Source organism: Lycorma delicatula, chromosome 10, assembly GCF_047948215.1.
Source record: "Lycorma delicatula isolate Av1 chromosome 10, ASM4794821v1, whole genome shotgun sequence".
Classification (NCBI taxonomy): Eukaryota; Metazoa; Arthropoda; class Insecta; order Hemiptera; family Fulgoridae; genus Lycorma; species Lycorma delicatula.
In genome coordinates, this window is record NC_134464.1 from 107,729,023 (window position 1) to 107,752,458 (window position 23,436).

General features: G+C 30.5%; 1 protein-coding gene across 5 annotated transcripts in view; it reads right to left on the reverse strand.

Annotated features, from left to right (window-relative positions):
* The window catches only part of ASPP (Ankyrin-repeat, SH3-domain, and Proline-rich-region containing Protein), a 1,120,014-nt gene that overhangs the window by 421,008 nt on the left and 675,570 nt on the right, over positions 1–23,436 (reverse strand). Inside the window, exon 1 of one of the 5 annotated variants that reach the window (XM_075377012.1) lies at positions 17,341–17,530. The exons of the other annotated variants lie outside the window; for them this stretch is intronic. Coding sequence (XP_075233127.1) covers positions 17,341–17,520 — 180 coding nt within the window. The 5' untranslated portion in view covers positions 17,521–17,530. Of the gene's footprint in view, positions 1–17,340; positions 17,531–23,436 lie in introns of those variants that run through there. 5 annotated transcript variants of the gene reach the window in all.

A 23,436-nucleotide genomic window follows, 5' to 3' on the forward strand; every position in this document is an offset into this window, starting at 1 on the left:
GTACAAGACGATGACAGTTTCTCTACCCCTCGTACCTTTATCTCTCAAGCTCCCTAACCATCTCTTTCCACCGTATAGTTTAATATTGTCCTGTAGAGTAATTTTCCGATCCAACGAACTTCTCTACCTTATATTCAAGCTATACATAAGCATTCTCTGATGGTAGGAGGGGATGGAAGGACGATGTGTTCTGTTGTTGATTTGTTTGATAAAATCTAAACATGCGGTTGCAAATTTAATTGCTTCTTAATTTTACTTCTCTCAAAATTTTTTTCCGGATTACTACTTTATCTAGTAGTTTTTCTCTCTCTTTTAACGACTCATTTCAATCCGAGATAAGTCCGTCATAGATAGAGCTGACAAAGACTTTTTAAATTGAAAATCAGACCTTTCTCTTTTGCGTAGTGGTGGTAGCGCCTCAACCTTTCATCCGGAGGTGCCGGGTTCGAATTCCGGTCAGCGATGATATTTTTCATGTGCTACAAAATTCCATTTCCATATCTCACGTAAAAGCTTTAAGCTTTTGTGGCAATATCATCAAGAAGAAAAACAGAACTTTCATCATGTTTCAACATCACCCTAGAGCCAAAAATTGTAATATTATTTTCTTGTCTTCAATAATTATTCATACGGAAACATCTCACTGATACAATATAATCTAAAACTTTCATTCATAGAAAATATTCACGAGATAATGTTTCAATTATAAACAAAATTATATATCGAGCAAACAGGACGAGATTCAAACAAACGAAAAATAATAAGTAGTCAATTGACATCGGATAAACACAGAAAGTTAAAAAAGATATAAAATATTACTTTCAAAAAAGGGAAAATAAGTTTCAGGTTTTTTTAAGTAAACATATCCGCTTAGTAACAGATTTCAAACTATTCTCTTTGTTTACTAGCTTACTCCCTCCCCCAACATACAAACAACGGACTCCGTGAAAATCAAATTTAACACTACAACAAATATGATCCATATACACAGAAAACAATGCCATGTTTTAATAATTTGAGTTATACCGGATGTACCAAAAGCCTTGATCGAGAAATATATATTAGTTTAGTTTTTTGTCATATAACCAATGTTGTTTAAAAAATTTCATATTTGTTAGGTTGTTAACACTTCTTACATTTTTTCCAAGTGATTAAATAGGTTATTGGTCAAGTTTACCAGTGTTGATTTGTAAATTAACCATAAACCGTGAATTAACCGAACAAGGTATTTTTCTCTTACAATGTTGGTAGAAGACAAACAAAAATAATGATGAAGTCGTCCAGCAATTTGAAGAGAAACTTCCTGAAACTGCAGCACGAGCAATCTACATTCTAAAACCTACGACTTGGTACAACTGAAAGCGTATATGATTTGTCAAAGTGTGGGAACCTAAAACTGCTGAAAGTGAAGATAACTGGAATCAGTTATACAGATCCCAAAGAAATCGATTCGTAAATGATCTGCTGAGTTGGATATTGCTCGAAGTAGTGTGGATCGTATTTTGAAAGCATTGAAACTAAAAGCTTATCGTCCACAACTGCATCAAGCTTTAATTGAAGATGGACTTCGACAGAAGTCATGAATTCTGTGAATGGTTTCGTAATAATTGTGTGTACTGGAATGACAGCAATTCGCACGAAATACTAGAGCAAGAAATAAATGTTCTAGACATCAATATGTGGGCGATCATATTTGTACGGAGTGGTGGTATTGTTGGTTCATACTTTTTCAATGGCACTCATAAGTGGTGATTCATATCTTGAAATGCTGGAAGAAGTACTTTTTTACATAAAATACAAAATAATTCTTTGTTTGAAAATATTAATTTAATTTCACAACAACATGGTGCTCCACCACATTGCAATTCACTGGAAAAAGGAATGTACTGGCAGCAAGTTTAACGAATGATTCGGAAGACATGGTACCACCGACTGGCCATTAAGATCATTTGATCTTACATTAGACTTTTCAGTTTAGGGAAGTTTGAAAAATAATGTTTTATCTCAGAAGCCTAGAGATTTACAATAATTGAGACAAATAATCAAAGATGAATTTGAAGCGTTAAACGCAAAGATTGGTTAAAAGTGTAAAAAAAACCGCTGTGACAAATGCAATGAAGCATATGGGCAGCATTTTGGGCTAGCCCATCGAGCTGGTCTAGTGGTTAACTTGTCATCGCAAATCAGCTGATTTCGAAATCGAGAGTTCTAAGGTTCAAATCCTAGTAAAGGCATATAATTTTTATACAGATTTGAATACTAGATCGTGGATACCCGTGTTATTTGGTTGTTGGGTTTCAATTAACCACACATCTCAGGAATCATCGCCCGGAGACTGCACAAGACTACACTTCATTTATATTCATACATATAATCCTCAATCATCCTCTGAAGTAATACCTTACGGTGGTGCCGGAGGCTATACAGAAAAAATCTGATTTTTTGCACATTTTTTGCGGCACTTCATTTAAACTTATTTCATTTGAAAGTGAGATACGATTCTCAATTCTTTAATAAAGTGGACAGTTACACAATTGCATTGTGGTGGACACCACATTGCATCACTCCGTATCAGCATTTTATATTATTATTTTACATATTGATTTTGTTTCATGTCGCTAAACATTGTGTATGTGAGAAGTGTCGGGTCCGTAACCATGGACACATCGGTTCAAATCCGATTTCATTTTTTTTTTAATTTAAATATATTGATGTATTAAAAATTATTAAACTATGTAAAAAATTTTAAATTAAAATGAAAAGTAGATAGGATTTTATTTCACTGAAATGATTTTTTTTTTAATTTTTTTAAAAATTGTTTATTGTAAAACTTTTTTACAGTCAAGAGGTTAAAAATGATTAATAAATCAATATATTTAAATTAAAAAAAAAAAATTCAATTCTGATTCGAACCGTTGTGTCTTCCCCTTGTAAGATGCAAATATTTTATTAACTGAAATTTTATTTGGCTATAACTTTCGAACCAAAATTCTAAGTTCAAAATCCAATTTTTTTATTTTGGGCTTTTTGGACATTTTTGATTCAGTCGACTGCAATCAAAAGGGGATGTGCACAAGATGTTACAACAGTCCTAAATCTAAAATTTCATTGTTCTATTTTGAGTTATGCGAAATACATACGCACATCCGTACAGACGTCACGCCGAAACTTAGTAAAAATTGAGATTCAGGGATGGTCAAAATTGATATTTCCGTTGAAATCTGAAAACATACATTATTCGCGATCACAATAATTCCTTTACTTCGTACAAGGAAATAAACGGAAGAGAAAGCATTTTTTGTAAGGTTATAAAAAATGTATAATACATTTTACTATGTATAAAAAATTTATTCTTGATTTAACAGCACAATTCTTGTTTTTAGCTTTTTAAATATTGTTATTTCTAGGTGAAGCGACTTTTGGGACATCTGATATACACAAATAATACTACGTAAATTCTATAGACTAAAAAGATGAAATATAATTCATGTTTAATTGTCTATAGTTTATGACAACAAAAAATATTATTTCTCTCCATTCGGAAAAAAAAAAAACAACTAGTAACAAAATTAACTAAAATTACGGTAATTAAATTAACAATATTAGTCAGTGATGAAAACCACCCGTGTGTATTTCAAAAAGTTTTATATTAAAAAAAAATTAACTTATTTCAATCTTAAAGAAAACATAGTTTTTCTCTCTATAATTAAAACATGGATGATTTTTGTATTAAACAAATATAATATAAACGATTTATGGCACGGAGTTACTTTATTATTATTATTCTTATTATTAGTTTTTTCCACAGAGATGATTACGAAAACATTAAACTTTAAATAAAATAATTATATTTTGTTTTTTTTTTCAGTTTACGCTATCCTTCAAGAAATGTAAGGATAACCGAGAAACAAATATAGCACTTATAAAAGCTGTTATAATTATAAAAAAAAAAGCTGAATAAAAATAAAGTTATGTACACGGAATTTCTAAATCACGAAAAAGCATTTATGATGTGCAGTTGAATAAATTTTTAAGAGTTTAATAAAAATAAGAAAATAAGTTAAATATAATTTTTCTAAAGATAAAGTAAATATAATAAAAGCAAAAAAAAACAAAAAAAATAATAAATAAACAAGGCAGTTAGTAACTATTTATTTCGAACGAAACTAAGAATCAGTCAAGAAAAGAACGAAATGGTACGAAAAAAATACAACTTGATTGTAAAACGGAACTAAAAATAAAAGTAATAAAATGTAACAAAGAAAAATAATGAGGAGAGTTAATTATTAAAGTAGAAGTAAAACATTTATAGAAGTCGGGAAAGTCTTTACGTAGGTAGCACAGAAATTATAAAAGATGGTGGGAGAAACTAGAGAAAATATTAAAAGTAACTTTTAAAAAGTGAGGAAATTTTTTATGCATAAAAGAAAATTGTCATTGCCAGAAACATATCTAAATATTATGTAAAAACTAATAATATATTTATTTATTAACAATGCTTATTATCATAATCAATTAGAGCAAACAATATTAATTACAATAGTTAAACGTTGGAAGGAGAAAAATTAAATATACTTTTTCTACGGCTGTATTATAAAGTATGAATTACGCGGCTGAAACCTATATCATAATCAGGGTCACTATGAAACATATTTTCATTATGATTGTATTCAACCAATCAAAAACCTACTTTTCAATCTTCTAGGTACTACCTTTTCACCCACTGACAAATCAGAACTGGGTATTGTTTAACGTATCAGTTATTTTTTTTTTTACTTTAATTTTAATCTGAATTAGTAATTTTAGCAATAGGTAACTACGTTTCTACATTCCATTGTTCATCCTTTTGCCAACTATATGGGATTCTGAAGAAGAAATGTTTCATAATACCGGTCGATATTAAAGAAAAGGTAATATTCAAGCTTATGACTAATATTTCCAAAAAGAATTATAGTTAAATTCTTTGAGAAATTAAAAAAAAAAATATTCCGAAAACAATGTATTCTATCACCGATTTAAATCAATAATCCCAATATTTTCTAATGCGTAGAAAAAATTCAGTATGCAACTCTCTATAATGGTCATTAATGTACTCTTGTGAGGTTTACGACACTCGTCAAGGCTCATGTCGTATTTTCTTTGCAGTCTGGCAAATAATTATCATTATAGGATTGTTGCATAAAGTACTATTAGACAACTTTTAATTAAAAAATCTTCGCAAAAATTCAATAAAAATTGGTTAAACCAGCCTTAAGATAACAAAGCAAAACTAACTGGCGAAAAAAAATCAACAAAAATTGTCAAAATACATAACCGAAATGACATACTAATGTAATGGAATAATCTAATTAGTACAAAAATTCTACTTTGAATCCTAAATAAAAAAAAGAAAACTTTATTCCCCCATAACGCTTTGTGGTGGAGGGTTCAAATAATACTAAATTATAATTAATTTAATTATATCTTAATTATATTATTTTAAAATATATTATATTATCTTTAATTATATTATCTTAATTATAATTATTAGACAGTGCCTTGCCTAAATTAGACGAAAAAACTTGCTTACCCTTAAAATTTAAAAATACGAGAACCATAAGACACTAATCTTCCTGCCATCTTGATTGTTGCTAAAAATAAATGACATTAATGTTATATTCCTGCCAAATATAATCAAAATCGGTCTAACCAATCCGGAAATATCAAGCAAAAAAAAAAAGCACACACACACATACTAGCAGACCCAGCAATGCTTCGCTATTGCTATATTTGAGTATATATATATATATATATATATATATATATATACAAATTAAATGTACAAAATTGAAAGTTTGTTAAAACATTAAAAACTGAACATTACGGATCTTACAAAATTTAATCTTTCACTTTATCCCTTTTTCCCCTTCTCCCTTATCTCCTTTTCCATTTCTCCTCCCCTTTCCCCATCCAATTTCCTTTTCCAATTTTCCCCTTTTCCTTTTTTCTATGATCCCTGTTTCCAATTTCCCATTTTCCCGCGCGTAAATCGGTCAAGTAGTTTTTTTCTATAGCGAACATTAAAAAACTTTGCCTTTTACACACATAGAAGAAAGACAGTTTATATATTTCTTTCGTAATTACCTCGACACCATTGACACCTAACAAGGCCATTTATCGCAAAAATATTTCTTTTCACGTATATATATTCTGAATATGAGCCAAATCGGACCATAAATGCAATTTTTCTAAATATCTCAACCCCAGCGCCAACTAGCAGGTCCATTTTTTGCAGAGGTATTGCTTTCCATGTAAGTAACACGTATTCTGAATATGAGCCATATCGGACGATAAATACAATTTTTCGCAATATTCCCCCCCCCCCCCACAGCACCACCTAGCGGGTCCAGACTAATTCAAAAACCTTTGCGGGCGTGCGCACAACAACTCACCAAAGTTTCATCGCAATCGGATGAACGGTTTAGGAAGGCATAAGAGACATACAGACAGACAAACATTGATTTATATAAATATATATATATATATATATATATATGTATGGGAGCCGTTCGGAAAGTTAGCGACCTAACAAAGTTTTATCTATTATTTTTAAACGTAATCATCTTGCAATTCAATACATCTTTTTTTTCTCTTTCTGTTTAGTCTCCGGAACTACCGTCAGGATTACTTCAGAGGATGAATGAGGATGATATGTATGAGTATAAATTGAAGTGTAGTCTTGTTCAATCTCAGGTCGACCATTTCTGAGATGTGTTGTTAACTGAAACCCAACCACCAAAGAACACCGGTATCCACGATCTAATATTCAAATCCGAGTAAAAGTAACTTTACTAGGTTTTAAACCTTAGAACTTTTGACTTCGGAATCAGCTGATTTGCGAAGACGCGTTCACCACTAGACCAAACCGGTGGATTTAATTCAATAAATCTAGATAACGTTTTTTAACGCTCACTGCAATGCGATTTGTCCATCCTGACCCCCGTACGGGAAGATACCCTCCACTACCATCTCAGTTTCGTGGCACGTATAGGCTATACCGGACGTCATCTTCGAAACCTCGGATTTTGATATATTTCAGCCAGCCTCGGCCAGGATGCCACGAGTGACATTTCCATCGGTGTACTGCTATTTAATGAACTCAAAACAAAGCACACCTTACCGAGTTTTAAGTAAGACTGAAACGACTGAACTACCTACCCGTAGAAGATAAAAGTGAGTTCAAGATACAACACTAAACATACATAATACGAAACAATAGAACAATAACAGTAACATTGAAACAAAATAAAGGACAAAAACATAATTTATAAAACAAAACATCAATAAAAACATAATACAAGGGAAATCCAAGCAGGACTCTTGATCCTCTCAAAAATCCTTTCTCTTGTTAAGTGGACTATAAAATTCTCCACTACTGTCCATTCGGCCTGGCTCTTCCAGTTTACACGGAGATCCAATGCCGGCTCGAACTCCACAAAATAAATTTCAAATCATTTAAAAATTATAAAACATGTCTACCAACAAAAAAAAACTGCAAAAAATAGGATGTCCGGCAATGCAGATTACTACACGACAATGTAATGTAGAAATGCGGAGCCTCTAAATTTCGCAAAATTACCACTAGATCCGTGAAGGCTTTATGCCAATATTACTGAGTCCCTCGAGTATTACCCCATCACAATATTAACAGTTTTGAACAACATTGTTAGGTTCACATCAATTTTGAAATAAGCGACCACAAACAGAAATATTTTGCTGAGCTTTATGCAACTCTACGGTTGACAGGACGTAAAAAGAGACACTCGTTAGTATTTAATCGCCTGTCCTTATTCATTACACTTGATTGGAACAAATCAAATGGAATTATGAGCACCGATTGGTATTCTCTGAATCGATTCCTACCGTCTGGAAACAGCTTTAACCATGCCAACTCCTCCGCCCTTTTCTCTCATAACGTTGATGGAAGAAGCTGTTTTATGCTTCAACTGATTAATAGGTATCGGACCGTCGTCGGTAACATCAGGTAAAATAGAGAGAGTTCATATTTGGTATTACAGTGTCAACCGGTATTATACCAGTGGTAATAATTTCACCATCATGCATATTATCCAGTAAATTGACACATTCATTCTCATAATCCTCATCATTTGTAACAACTTCCGCTTGCGTTTCAAACACTGCTTTTTAACAGATGATAATTAATAAGCGTGCGGGTGATAATTTTGTATATAGCATTTGTATATAGTATAATTTTTTTTTCAAATTTTCAACATATATATAACCTACGACACTCCCGATAATATAAAAATTCCAACGCGGCGTCATACATCTAATCGGTTCAGCCGTTGATCTGCTACGGTGGAACAAACATACATACACCTTGAATACATTACACTTCGTTTTGGCCAGTAGTGTAATAAGCGGTTGTCTCCCGACCTGATCTCACACCCTCGTAATAACAAAGTTTTTGTCGAAAAACAAAAAAATTGGGTTGCTTTTATAATATTGTTGATCCTCCAAAAGCCCCCCCCAGAAAAGAAAATTTGAGCAAAAATGTGGCTAAAGAAAGAAATAAATTTACCCAATCGATATTGTTGAAGCAATTGAACTCTGCCGATTTCCGAATTTTCTTACCGATGAATGAATAATTGTTTTATGGAATTTGTGAGAATGGTAAATCCGTTCGTAGAAAATGCGCCATATTTTATTTTGTACGTTTCTCAATTATTAAAAAAAAAAAGTTTTTTTGCAGTTACAGTGCTTCTTTGCGAGTTAGAAAATTTCCAGCAATATACACGTTCTAGCATAATGTTAGCACGTTGTTTGTATTGTAATCAATAATTTAAGTTGAATAAAAACAAACTACTAATCGGAACAGACGCCTGACTGCACTACACACTATCCGATCTAGGAATGAAAGTAGAGGAAGGGCCTGTTCTAAGTCGGCTAGTCGGATGGGGAAGAACGTCCGACCATCCTAAATCGGATTCCAATTTTTTTTCTAGGACGATCAAACGTACACATTACACAATTTTCCATTTTCATCCTACATTTAGGACATCGGATCGGATTAGACTGGTGAAGTGGCCTTTAATCCAACCTTATTTATTCAAACTAATCAAATTAAATTAAAAACGTAATAATGAAATCATACGACAATTGTTTACAATGTATATAATAATGTAAAGCTAATAAATCAAAGAGAAAAAAATATTATATAACATGTTTAGCTAAAAGAGAATTAGTATTAAAATAAAACTATTTTAACATTAAAATATTTATTTAAAATAAAAACAGCTGAATATATACGATATGTATTTTGCGATACAGAAAGGAAATAACAACAAACATGTCAGTATAGTATTTCAAAACCCTTCAATCTTTCTCAAAGTCCATACTATAAAACAGATTGCATTCTTCTCTCTCGTTCTTAAGTAAAATAATACGCAAGTAAAGTTCAGTAACATTCCTCGAGTCAAAATTATTGAAATGGTGCCAAATACCATACAGTAAATTATAATAGACAATAAAAATAAACAAATAACACGTGGTGTTAATAATAAAAGTCTCGTGGCATAAACAAACTCAATCGCATATGCAGCGTACCCTTATATATAGTTTACAGACAGTTGTGCTGCAGTAAAATCGAAAATAAACGCACCATCTTAGTTTTTTTTTTTAATTCCGCAATGAAGCAATAAAAAACACGACCTATGTTTATAAAACAAATAGAACAAAAATAAACAGAATGCCAATTACCCGGTTTTTAAAAAGTGGGGAAATACTGCTTGATAGTATGGAAAAAATGAGATAATACACATTATATAATTAATACGTATTTAGCAACTTCTATATTTTTCAATCTGTTATATATTTTTAAACTCGCCCGTAAAAAATTAAAATTAATATTTTTTAAACCGTAGATGTAAACCTATAAAAAATATCACTTTTTACAACATTTCATTAAGGTGAATCCAAGATATCCATTTTATATTAAAAGAAATCTTCCTTATAAAATTTAAAGAAATTAATTTTTTTTTAAATAAATTATTTTTTAAAGAAATCATTTCAGTGTATAAAAAATAAAATAAAACACAAACCAGTTTAAAATAAGGTATCGAAATTAATAATAATCTATTCATACATTACTGTTCAATCTCCATTAAAACGGAAGGACTTATTAATTAGATACAAACGAATAAAAATTTTTTTTCCTATTATTTATTCTACATAACAAAATTGTCTAACAACAAAGTTGTAATACTTTCCTGACAATAGTTAATTCTTATATAGTGGAAAGATAATGATACATAAAAAACGTTACCTAAAATTTGTTTTTTGATCTTTAGTTTTAGGCCCTTATCCAATGAATAGTAGGAACTTTAAACGAATTCGATATTATAATTAATAAGAAAGTTATAGCGATATTTTGTTTTTTCGAAAAACCCTCCCCCCATGGTCCGATTTTGGCCGTTAAGAAATTCAACCGAGATTTTGAAACGAGTTAATTTTATGGTACAATTTAAAATTGATTGGCGAAAAATTATGGCAGTTATCGTCTCCACAAGAAAGTGTTATATATACAGAATGATTCAAAGAAACGGGATATTTTAAAAATTAAATAACTTTAATGAAATTTTTTTTTAGAAAATGAATTTTATTTCATATAATTGTGCAAATGTTGCCATTTTAGGAGACATACAATTTAGTTTATTTTTTAAAGATGACATCTTGGAGGTGACCTCCTCTTCCACGTAAACACTAACGAAGTCTCTTCGTTAAATTGTTCATCGTTTGACGTAACATCTCAACTGGAATTTCCACAATTGCTTCTCGGATCTTTGCCTTCAGTTCTTCCGTTGTAGCAGGTCTACTGTGGAACACTTTTCTTTTAAGGTGACCCCACAAAAAGTAATCGCAAACTAAGAGATCAGGCGATCTGAGAGGCCATCTCTAATGTCACCGTTTCGTGAAATGACACGTTATCCAAAGAATCGGCGTAAAGCTGCCATCGATATTCGTGCAGTATGTGACGTTCCTCCATCTTGTTGAAACCAGGCTGTGTTAATAATCGGTGGAAATCTTTTTTGTTGTTCCACAACAAAGGTTTCAAACACGGCTACGTAACGAGCCGACGTCACTCTAATCGCAAGACCGTTGTCATCCTCAAAAAAATAAGGGCCTATAACACCGTAAGATGACGTAGCACACCACACCGTCACTTTCTGGCTGTGCAACGGACGCTGGTATAGCTGCGTAGGATTTTCTTGCGCCCAGTATCTGAAATTTTGCTTGTTAACAAATCCAATGAAGTGGAAATGCTCTTCGTCTGACATCCACAGTTCGTGAACAAACTCTTCGTTATCATTTATCTTCTGAAGCAATACATTACAGAATTGTGATCGCACAACTGCATCATTCGGTTTCAGTTCCTGGACGATATGCAACTTGTACGGATGGAATTGCAAGTCCTTCACCAACATTCTTCGAACACTTGAACTATGCAATTGTAAAGATGCTGAGAGACAGCATCTTTACAATTACTGTAAAGATGCAAAAACGGATTGACCGATGTGGACTTCGTGTGACAGCATCTTGTAAAGCTTGAACATTCTGTGGTGTACGGACGGTTCGCTGACGGCCTAGAGGTTTCTTTTTCATTGCCGAACCGGTTTCCTCAAAATTAGATATCCATGTTTTAATTGCATGCGCTGATGGAACACGGTCGTGCCGTCCCAGATTAAAATGACGGCGAAATTCTCTACGCGCTCCCTCCACTCTGTCATTGTTTTTTTTTAAACGCTTTGATAGCAAATGCACGTTGCGCACCACTCCAAGGATCCATGACTAAACCTAACCTGCCATGACCAAATGGCAGGTTAGGTTACACAGGCTGGGACCAATATCAAGTGGTACCAATCGCCCACGGCTACCAACACAACTTTCAAAATTTCCCGTTTCTTTGAATCACCTGTATAATAATTTATGATGAAATTTTCTTGTAAAATTATAATTACATGTTTAAATAAAGCTAAAAATTTAAAAACAAATTCAAAAAATTGTTATTTTTTTATTTTTTTCTGCTCCTCTACCTCCAAAATCACTTTCATCGTTTTTTTTTTTTTATTTTCCTAAGTTTACTACGTTAAATAAAAGAAACTAAAAAAAAAACCCTTTCGTCACGCCGGAAGACGAAGGTAGATTTCACTGGTGCTAAGTAGGGGATAAAAATGATTTCCACTTGAAAGTTAAGAAAAACATCAAATTTACTCAATACGACAATGGTTGCACGTGGAAAAATGTTTCACGTTTCGACAAGCCCCATCCATATTCATACAACCCCTACAACATTTTGGTCATCCCTTGCCGTAAGATTGGTCATACAAAAATTTGTTTCAGTCTAAGGTTTTAGGTAATGTTGAGAGGACGACCACTTTAAACAGATTCGATACTGTGCTTATCAATCCCCCCCCCCCTAGGGCAATGGTTGGTGATATACAAAAACTTTACTTAGATTTGTTTTAGGCCCTTATCCAAGGAATAGTAGGAGCACTAAAGGAATTCGATATTTTACTGAATAGAAAAGTTACAGCGATACTTTTTTTTATTAAAGAGCTCCCCCATTCTCAACCCCATGGTCCGATCTTCCCCATTAACGAACTCGACCGAGATATTGGGTAGTTATATTTTACGGATCAATTTGAAATGATTGGCGCAAAATTACGGCAGTTATCGTGTCCACAAGAAAGTGAAATATATATATATATATATATATATATATATATATATATAAACTTTTGTACTGACGGTGGTTTTGGGGTCTGGTGGATGTGAAACGCGAATGTATGTCGAAATTTTCCGGAAGTCGAATCATGTTACCCATTAGGTCTCTGATGAACTCTACCTAAAAATGCCACTGAAAACTGTACAATCAATAAAAGATTACCTAAGATGCCTTTTTTCGAGGTGGAGGATGAGTTATAATAATAAAATAAATTAGTATTATAATAAAATTTGGTCTTATCACTAAAAGTTTAAATAAAGCCAAAAAAGTTTTGAAAATTCAAGAAAATCGAATTTAATCGGCTTCCCCACCCACAAAGTGTTTTCTTTGGGTCGCTTGCATTACTACTATATCTCTCTTACTTTTTTCTGTTTAGCCTCCGGAACCACAGTAAGGTATTGATGGAATAAGGATGATGTGAATGAACATAAATGAAATGTAGTCTTGTACAGTCTCAGGACGACCATTCCTAAGTTGAGTAGTTAATTGAAGCCCAACCACCAAAGAACACCGGTATTCACGTTCTGGTATTCTAATCCGTACAAAAGTAACTGTCTGTACTAGGATTTCGACTACTACTGTGCCTAGGAAGATTAAAAAAATATGCAATAAATAAAAAGATAGCATTTATCGATTTTTGGAAAAAGGGAAATTTTCGGGAAAATATTTTTCAAAAATGACTGACCTTAATGGTTGCAAAATTTTGAGAAAACTCACCCCCAAATACTCCCTTCTGATTATATTATGATATCCCAAAAACTATACCCACAAATTGCCTCATATAAACGAGTCTCTGTGCCAAATTTCATCAAAATCAATGTATGCAGTCAAAGGCTATTACGCTTCAAATACGCCAACACACGTTCGAACATTACCCACCTTTTTTTTTATATATTTGTCGTAATGCATCATAAAACGTCGATAAATGCACAAAAAAAAAATCCATATCCCACTTTTTGACTGATTACCATATTTTTCTTCTTGCAGTATAGCTCTAGAACAATGATGCCAGGAAAATAAATGAAATGTATCCAGATTAAACAATAAATTCGTAAAATTTGAAGTCGCTTTTGAACAACGTGCGAATTAAAATCATACAAGGTTAACTGTTCATAGCAACAGAGTATAATGTAAACAATAAAACTTGAAAATAGATTTGTGTGTGTGTGTGTGTGTGTGTGTGCGCTCGCGCGCACACACAACACACACATATACTATCTGCGTACAATTTACGAGTTACAATCTTATATTTACCCTGAAAAAATTCTATTTCAGATTTTTATCAAAAAACAATACGAATAAAATCAGAATAAAAAAAACTTTTCCGCAATTTTGCTCAAGAAAACAAGTATTTCGTTTCCGACATCTATTTCGCAGTCAGAAACGCAGTGATTTTCTGAATGTGTTGAACTACATACGTTCGATTAATGAGTAGAACCTACACACAAGCATCAGGTTTCACTTACTTCTGTGACTCACTGCATAAGCGCGTATGAAAAATACACCACTATACAGTCAACATACCATCAAATTGAAGTTCTGTTGTCTGTTGTCGACATTAAAATGAGCATAACTGAAGAACGACTCAACCAATCTTCACATGCACAACTTTGGATATACTAATAAAGCATAACTAAATTAAAATGAAATTAATGGAATAATTTTGTAGATTTTCAAGCCAAATTTTATACATAAGCATATATGTATAAACTTATCGGTTGTTTGTTATAACTGATAACATTTTATAATATTACAATATTATAAAAAAAATAATAAATACATACAAAATATAATAACGTGTTTATTTTGTATAGCTTGGTTATAAATTGCTTCTGCTGTGTTTTGTATAGTAATATTGTAATATTATAAAAAGGTGTGTTACCTGAATATTTATAAAATAAAATATTTGTTTATATATATATATATATATATATATATATATATATATATATATATATATATATAGGGAAATAACATTTGAAGTGAATAGTACAAGGGAATGTATTTTCACACTCCTCATACATCAAAAACGTAACGAAAATTCGATTTCACCCCTCCCCAACATTACACCGTTCTACACTTTTCTGCGAAAAATTTGTAAAAACAACAGCAGCAATTTGTAACTGTAGAAATTCTTTTTCGAGATTACTCAGAAAATCAAACAAAATAAACAATTATAGCGTAAAAAAAACTTCTTTCTTAATGAAAAATAAAAAAAAATTATTCAATGCAGTTGTATTCTACGCAGTGTATATAAATTTTTTTATTCTTCTTAATACATCTTTAATAACTTAATTTTTATGTGTTAAAATTCGTTAACAATAAAAAATTGTTTAATTTTTATTACACTATAAAAAAATTGAAAGTCTTAAACATGTACGAAGAAGCCTACGTTTCATTACAGCAAAATACATCCATCAGTCGGTTAAATGAATATCTCGTTAAAATTATCAACTTTTTGAGCAAATTTCCTACAGAGATAACAAAGATACGTGAATAAACTTAAAAAAAAACTGCATAAGAAGAAATATTGACTATAGATGAAACTCAATTTTTCATTAAATCTAACAATTTTCACAAGGTCGTCATATTTACAACATAAAGTAATCTTTAATTAAATGCAGACTTAAAGAAAGTTTTAAAATTGAAATATATTTATTTTTTTTTAATATAGGTTTTATAATTATTTGTCCTATTTTTAAATTTATTCTGCATTTATAATTCTATTTTTACTTGAAATGCCTATAAGCCAAAACGACAAGATGAAAAAAGCAATTCTTAATTACAAAAGTAAAAGCAAATGGTAGAATCCCCTATAATGGAAAATAAAAAAGTTTTATAGAATAGTGACTTACGTAACATGGCGTCAATTAAGAAGGGTCTCCGACTAAAATATGCGATATATAGTTTTACAAAATATGTTTTTTTTCAATTTTCACTTGAAAATACTTAGAATGAATGACACTATCAAAGTATTCATGGAAAAAATATACAAAATGGAATATGAACACATTTAATCAACAACAGTATTTTCCTCTAAAAAATAAAAATAATAGATTCATAGTAATAGATCTACTGCTTAAGAGAATAGTTTGATTTCGAAAATACTAGTTAAATTGAGAAACCCTCCTTTTTTATTTAAAAGACTGTTAAAAAACCTAATATACTACGTAAAACAAAATTAAAATTTTACTAAAACGATTTTTTAAATAATTCAACATTAAATTTTTGCAATTTTTAACAGTAATTAATAAATAACTTTTTTTTTCAGAAAAACGTCAATGTATGTCAATTTTAATAAATGATAAAAAAAATCCGTAACTAATTCTGAATTACAAAACGTATTAAATTATTTTTAAATGTTCAATTTTTATTAAGAATACTTTTCTGATTGATATTGGATAAATAAAATATATAACTTCTTTAAAGCAAATAATGGTTTTTAACTAAAATTTTACGGCTTTTTCATTTAGTTTAAATTGGTTTTGCCATATAAGTTTATTCCAAGTTTAAATATATTTACTTACTTAAACTAATTCGGGTAAAAATTTAATTTTAAATTGAAAAGAAAAAAATGTTGAAGTGTGTACTGGATGAAAAACAAAATAACCCTTATGGATATGGGATAACTATATCAAACGAACTGTTTCAGAATCAACTACGAGTGAAAAATAATATTAACTACGTAAAAATTCAATATGACAACGTATAATGAAACTTATGAATTAGTCGGTTTTATTACTCGTAAAATAAAATTATACCTATACCTTGACAGGCATTTAAAAAAAATCCTTTCGGCACGCCGGAAGGCGGAGGTAGACTTCACCGGTGTTAAGTACGGAATAAAAAAGATTTCCGCCTTAAAGTTAAGAAAAACTTCAAATTTACTCAATACAATGGTTACATGTGAAAAAAGTATCACTTAAGCATACGAAAAGTTCCACCTTCTTACTATTCCAGCAATATTTTGGTCATCCCTTGACGTAAGGGTTGGTCGCATAAAAATTGTTTCAAACAAAAGTTTTAGGTGTAGAGGGTTAACGACTGCTTTAAACAGATTCTATACTGTGCCTATTAAGCGAGATATAATTCTTTTATGTCTTAGTTTTAGGCAATTATCCAAGCAATACGAATTCGATTATTTACTTAAATAAGAAAGTTATAGCGATGTTTTGTTTTTTTTTTCGAAAAAGCCCCCACACATTTCTACCACCACGGTCCGAATTTTCCCATTAACGAACTCGACCGAGATTTTTGTGTCTTTATATTTTATGTATAAATTTGAAAGTGACTGGCGCAAAATTACAGCAGTTACGGTGTCCACAAGAGTGAAATATATACATATAGTATAAATTTATATAAATTATAATTTATATTATAAATTTATATATAAACCTTTGAGTTTAACGGTGGTTTTGGGGTCTGGGGGTTGTGAAACGCGAAGATATCGAAATTTTCCGGAAATCCAATCTTGGTACCCATTACTATTGGTAGTTTTCTTATGAAATCTACCTAAAATAAAGAAAATCGGATTTAATAATAATAATAAGACTTACCTTTTTATAACCAGACCACTTTAACATTCTCTTTAATTTTGATGCTTTAGAATTACCCAAACGAACAATACAATCTTCACTGTCATTACTACTATTAATGACATTACCTTTCAAATTTAAATTACCATTATCACTAAAATCACTATCACAATAATCACTATGATCACTTGAAACTATCATCACTTTATTTTCATCAACATCATTATCTTCATTTTGGTTATTATTATTATTATTATTATTTATAATATTATCGTTAATCTGTAAACACGAAATTTCTTCAGATGAAGACATTATTTTCTTTTTTAAAATTAAATGTTCGCCACAACACACAAAATAACTTTTAAATATTAAAAATGTTCATACTTATTTTTTTTAAAATATAATATTAAAACAAAATAAAAACATTAATTAATTACAAAAAATAAGAAAATAAATAAAGCAAAAATAAAAATGAAAATGAATTAACATGGATGAAGTCTGAATGAATACTGAATACTGTTTCAGAAATTTAAGGAGAAGTCTACGAAGAAGAAATGTACAACAAAGATAGAAAGAATGAAGATACGAGAAAGAATGAGTAAGAAAAAAGGGATGGAAGAGTGGGATGGATAGACAGGAGAGAAGTTAGAAAAGTAGAAGTAGTAATACTGAATCTAAATCTGTCCTAGGCATATTAACTTAAAAACATATAGCACAACCAGAGAAAACTACATTACAGACGACCAGATGTGTCGAGACATATGTAGATGCGGCTATGAACTTAATAAAATAAAAAATAACAACAACAAAATCACTTCTGTGCTGTATGAGTTTTAAATAAATTATTAACGTTAAAATAATAATAATAAAATGTCATTAACTGTTATAATATTCCGGAAAAGATTTTAAATTATTACAATTATACGCCCAAGAATACACAAATGTTAACATCATGAACGCTACATACAACATAAAAAAAAAAAATGAAAAAGAAAAAATAAACAAAATAATAAGGGGCGGTGACATAATTAATTTGATATTTTTCAGATAACAAGGATATATAAATTACAATTGTTAAAGTGATCATATGTAAATTTATCAATAAAATAAACTGATCTACGCCCACTATTGATATATACAATTATTGAACGGATATAAAATTAATTTTAATTCTAAAATCAATCATGGTATACTTTTAGGTAAATTTCGTAAGAAAGCTTACGTATTGTAATGGGTACTATGATTCGACTTCCGGAAAATTTCGACATATCGTTGCGTTTCACATCTTCCAGACCCCAAAACCACCGTCAACTCAAAAGTTTATATATATATTTCACTTTCTTGTTGACAACGATAACTGTCGTAATTTTCCGCCAATCACTTTTAAATTATTCCTTAAAAATAACTCGTCACAAAATCTCGGTTCAGTTCGTTAACGGCCAAAATCGGACAATGGGGAAGATATTTGTCGGGGGGGCTTTTTCGAAAAAAAAAAAAAATATCGCTATAACTTTCTTATTAAATAAAATATCGAATTCGTTTAAATTTCCTACTATTCTTTAGACAAGAACCTTAAACTAATTTAAGTAAAGTTTTTTGTTATCACCAACCATTGGCCCAGGGGATGTGAAAAATGGGGTTTTTAAGACAAAGAAATCATACCCTCCTATAATAGGCGTACTATTGTATCGATTTAAAGTGTTCGATAGTTCTCTAAACATTGTCTTGTTCTCTAAACATCTAAAACTTGTCTTTTAATAGTTTTTGATATGACCAACCTTACGACAATCGATGACCAAAACAAAATGTCGCTATAACTTTCTTATTAAATAAAATATATCGAATTAGTTTAAAATTCCTACTATTCTTTGGATAAAGGCCTAAAACTTATGTAAGTAAAGTTTTTTAAACCACCAACCATTGGTCCAAGGGGTGGGAAAATGGGGTTTTGAAAAAAAAATCATACCTCCCCATAATAGGCATAATATCGAATCTGTTTAAAGTGGTCATTAATCCTCTTACCTGAAACTGGTGTCTGAAACAATTTTTAATATGACCAACCCTTACGGCAAGGATGACCAAGATGTTGCTGGAATTGTAAGATTAGGCTTATCGAATGCTAAACATGTGAAACTTTTTTCACATACAACCATTGTCGTAATGAGTAAATTTGAAAGTTTTCTTAACTTTAAAGTGGAAATCTTTTTTATCCCTACTTAACACCGGTGAAATCTACCTCCGTCTTCCGGCGTGCCAAAAGGGATTTTTTCCAATATGTTAGTTGTAAATTGTACACTCCAAATACTTAAAAGACAAAAAAAACCTATTTTAAAAACTTACTATAAGAAGTTTTTCATCCTTTCTTCTAATATCTGCACGCAAACCTTCATTCTAAACAGAAACATTAAAAACTATCCAACAATCGGGTATCTAGGAGTTCTCTTCTCTCCCAATAACTAGGGGATGACCATCCACACGTTCTTAAAAATTTTTACTATGAACATTTTATTGCTGTACCTAGAAGCTTTATTTTAAAAAAACGAAGTTATCACTAGTCTTTACCTAAGACAGTATTATAATTACTATTATGCTAAAATTTCTAATTTTGAAAAGTAAATCCATGGTGATTCTAAATTAAGAAAACATGGATTAAAACTATGCAAAATGTTTTGTGAACTTTTCTACGACACACAAACACACACACTAATATTTAATTGAACGAGTCTTTTTCCTAAATGGAATAAAAAATTAATGTCATTCATTTTTGTTTAAAAAAAATGTCCAACATTCAATATTTTAAGTTGATCCAATAAATGTACCCCCCAACGAACAAAAATTTCTATCTTGGATATCTAATTTCTAACGGATATTTGGATAATTAAGCCCTTTAAAAAGAAAACTTTAATAAGTGAAGTTGCAATCACTCAAAGGTATTTTTCGAATTACAAATTGATAAATCAACTTAAAAGCAAAAAAAAAAAAAAAATTTTTATAAAACAAAGGATCAAAAAGAATAAAAATAAATAAATAAATTTTAACACAAAAACAAACTAAATAATCTCTTTCAGATCTACGAATTAAAAAACCAGCAATAATCCCAAAACACAAACACAAATATTAAGAAAAATAATAAAAAATTCTTATTCTATAGGGTTGATTTTTTTTATCTTTTTTTTTGACCGGATTTCTTGTTTTTTTATGTCTTTTGGGTTAAACTTCATAAATTAAAAATAACACAATGATTTTCACTGTAAGGCAGTTAGCGGCTTCCTTTAGCTTATTATTTTAACTCATTCGTTCTCAAAGTGGGCTATAACGTCCCCTTGTGGGCGCTACCTTGGGGTAAAGGCCCATTCAGGCAAGTCTAAGAAGGCGATGGCTGGTTAAAAAAAAAAAAAGGCAAAAATTATGTTTTCCTGATATTTCGAACTAAAATCCTGATACTTCGTACATAGTACAAAAATTAAACGGACACGTTATGATAAAAAATGATTGTATTCAAACTACTTTAAATTTACAACCAAGAGGCTTAGAGAGACAAATAAAAAAAATTAAAGCTCTACTTTTTGACAGTATACTTCAGATTTCAAAAATCATAAAATTAAAAAAAATTCAGTGTGATAAATGTTTTAAAAATTTGAAAGTTTTTCTTCGTGTTGGATCGAGCGCATGGGAAAAGGATTTTTTCGGTAAACTGTATTAAAACCGTTTAATTTCTTCTTCTTTTTTTCATGTCTCTACGATACAATTGTAATTTTTATGAAAGCAATTTTAACAAAAATACTTCCAAATATGAATAAATATGCGTTTTTAATTGCTCTTATATAAAATGTAAGTTTCAACTCAGAAATTCGATATGCCATGTTAAAAACAATAATTACAATTGTTGTTTTTAAGAGCGCATCTTAAAAACAGCAACTGCAATTATTATTTTTAACAGATTGTATGTTTAAAAATCTTGGGGGCGCTAGAAAATTTTTGATTCCCAATATGAGCGGTGGCGAAAGTTTGAGAATCAATGATCTAAACAATCCCTTTTAGACCTATAAATTAAAAAAACCAGCAATAACCCCAAAATACAGTAACAAATAATAAGAAAAATAATCATAAAATTCTTATTTTTAATGGGATGATTTTTTTTTTTTTTGACTGGGTTTTTTTATGTCTTTTGGGTTAAACTACACAAATAAAAAAGAATAAAGTGATTTTCACTGTAAGGTAGGTTGGCAGGTCTGTTTAATTTATTCTTTTCATTGGATATTTATAATTTTTTTTCATTACCAGTGAACAGATTATCTTTAAAATTGATTTGGTTTGAGTATGAGGATTTTATTCCTTACATTTAGGTTGAAATTAAATTTATTTTTACATTTTAGCTACTTTACAAAATTCAGCCATTTATTCTTTTATTATTATTATATATTTTTCTAAATAAATACATCTGAAGGCTTTTAATATTTAAAGGTTATTTTATGTATTATGACTAATATAATATTAAAGAACATTTAATTTTTAAAATTTAAAAATAATGTCTTCATCCGAAGTAATTTGCGTTTACACATTAACGATAATGTAATTAATAATAATAATAATCATAAAGTTCACAACGAGCCTAATCTTGAAAGAAAAAATTACATCCAAAAATTACATTTATTTTTTACTTGAATTTTTCGAATCTTTTTTCACAATTCTGATAACGAATGTGGAATCTCCTTTAAGAAGCTAGAGCTCTTTTTAGATTCCAGTGGAGAAAGAATTTTGTGAAAGAATATATCTTAACTAATCAATTCCAATTACTCATTTTGAACGATATTATCATCTATATTGACTCGATTATTGCCTCCATTTTAACAAAATATTTTCAACAAAATATTTTCCACAAAATAATAATTTAAACTGTAATTTATCTGGGTTAAATATCGTTTAACTTACGAGGGTAAGCGGATGGAATGGAAAATTGCACGAATTTTAGATTAGGCTGTTTGCCTCTTGGACTTGATCGTCAACCTCACCATCTAATATTTCCTTTATGCTTGATCCCGTTTTAACTAAGTATCAGTGTGTCTATTAACCGGTAGATCCAATAAAGGTAGTAGAGATACTATACCTAAGAACCTCTCTAATTATTCTCTTTTCCTACCTGCTGACTGCATAACTCTGCGAATGAGGTTCTTTACGATAAACCCAAATTTCCTGTTCCCTCCTGAAATATAAATCCTATTTTACTTTTCCTAGAATATATTTATGGATCGATTTGATTTCTCCGGATTAACTGTCTAAATTCCCGACAAGACGATAAGTACTTTTTCACAGTTCATGATAATGAGAACATATTCCAAATCGATATTCTGTAATATTCCAGTCAAATTTAATTTTAAAAACACAACTTAATGTTTTCCACCTTTATTCCGAACCGGTTACGTTAAGAATGACAATCTAAGCTTCTCAACATGAGTAAAATTCATCCAAATAACGCCATCCAAAAATCAATGTTCAAAACGTGTAGATGAACAATTTAGGAACTATTTTAAGAAGTACATTTGGGTGAAAGAAGACCGCTGGAGAAATCAAACAAAACATTTCGACGTATAAATTTTATTTTGAACATAAAAAAAAACCTTAAAAATTACGAAAAAAAGGAATCTAGAAAATAACTACGATTTCCAGGAAAAGATAAAACTGCTGATAGGATTAGATATTAAATTTCAAAGCCGCGAATAAATAAAGATTCAGGTTCATTGCATTTGTTAGTCCCTGATCTCACCATAAAAATAAAAAATTGGTCTTGAGGAATTTCTATGAAACAATGTATCAAGTTTACCTGGAAAATTATGTACCCGCAGTTGATGAACGATAATAAAAATAATTTTTTCTATTTATTCCTTGTACAAAATCTGGGCTGTTGGCAATATGGATGACACCGGTATAAATCTACGCTATCTAGACGGAATAGATCATTGACGTATGCAGATAAATCGACGTGTGGGTGGATTTGCACACGCACGTTATACACCCACGAATAATCTCAGTGTGGTATTTTCTAACTTTCTCAAAATAGAACAAAAAACACAGGAAACCCATGATTATATATCAAATAAATATACTACATTAATAAAA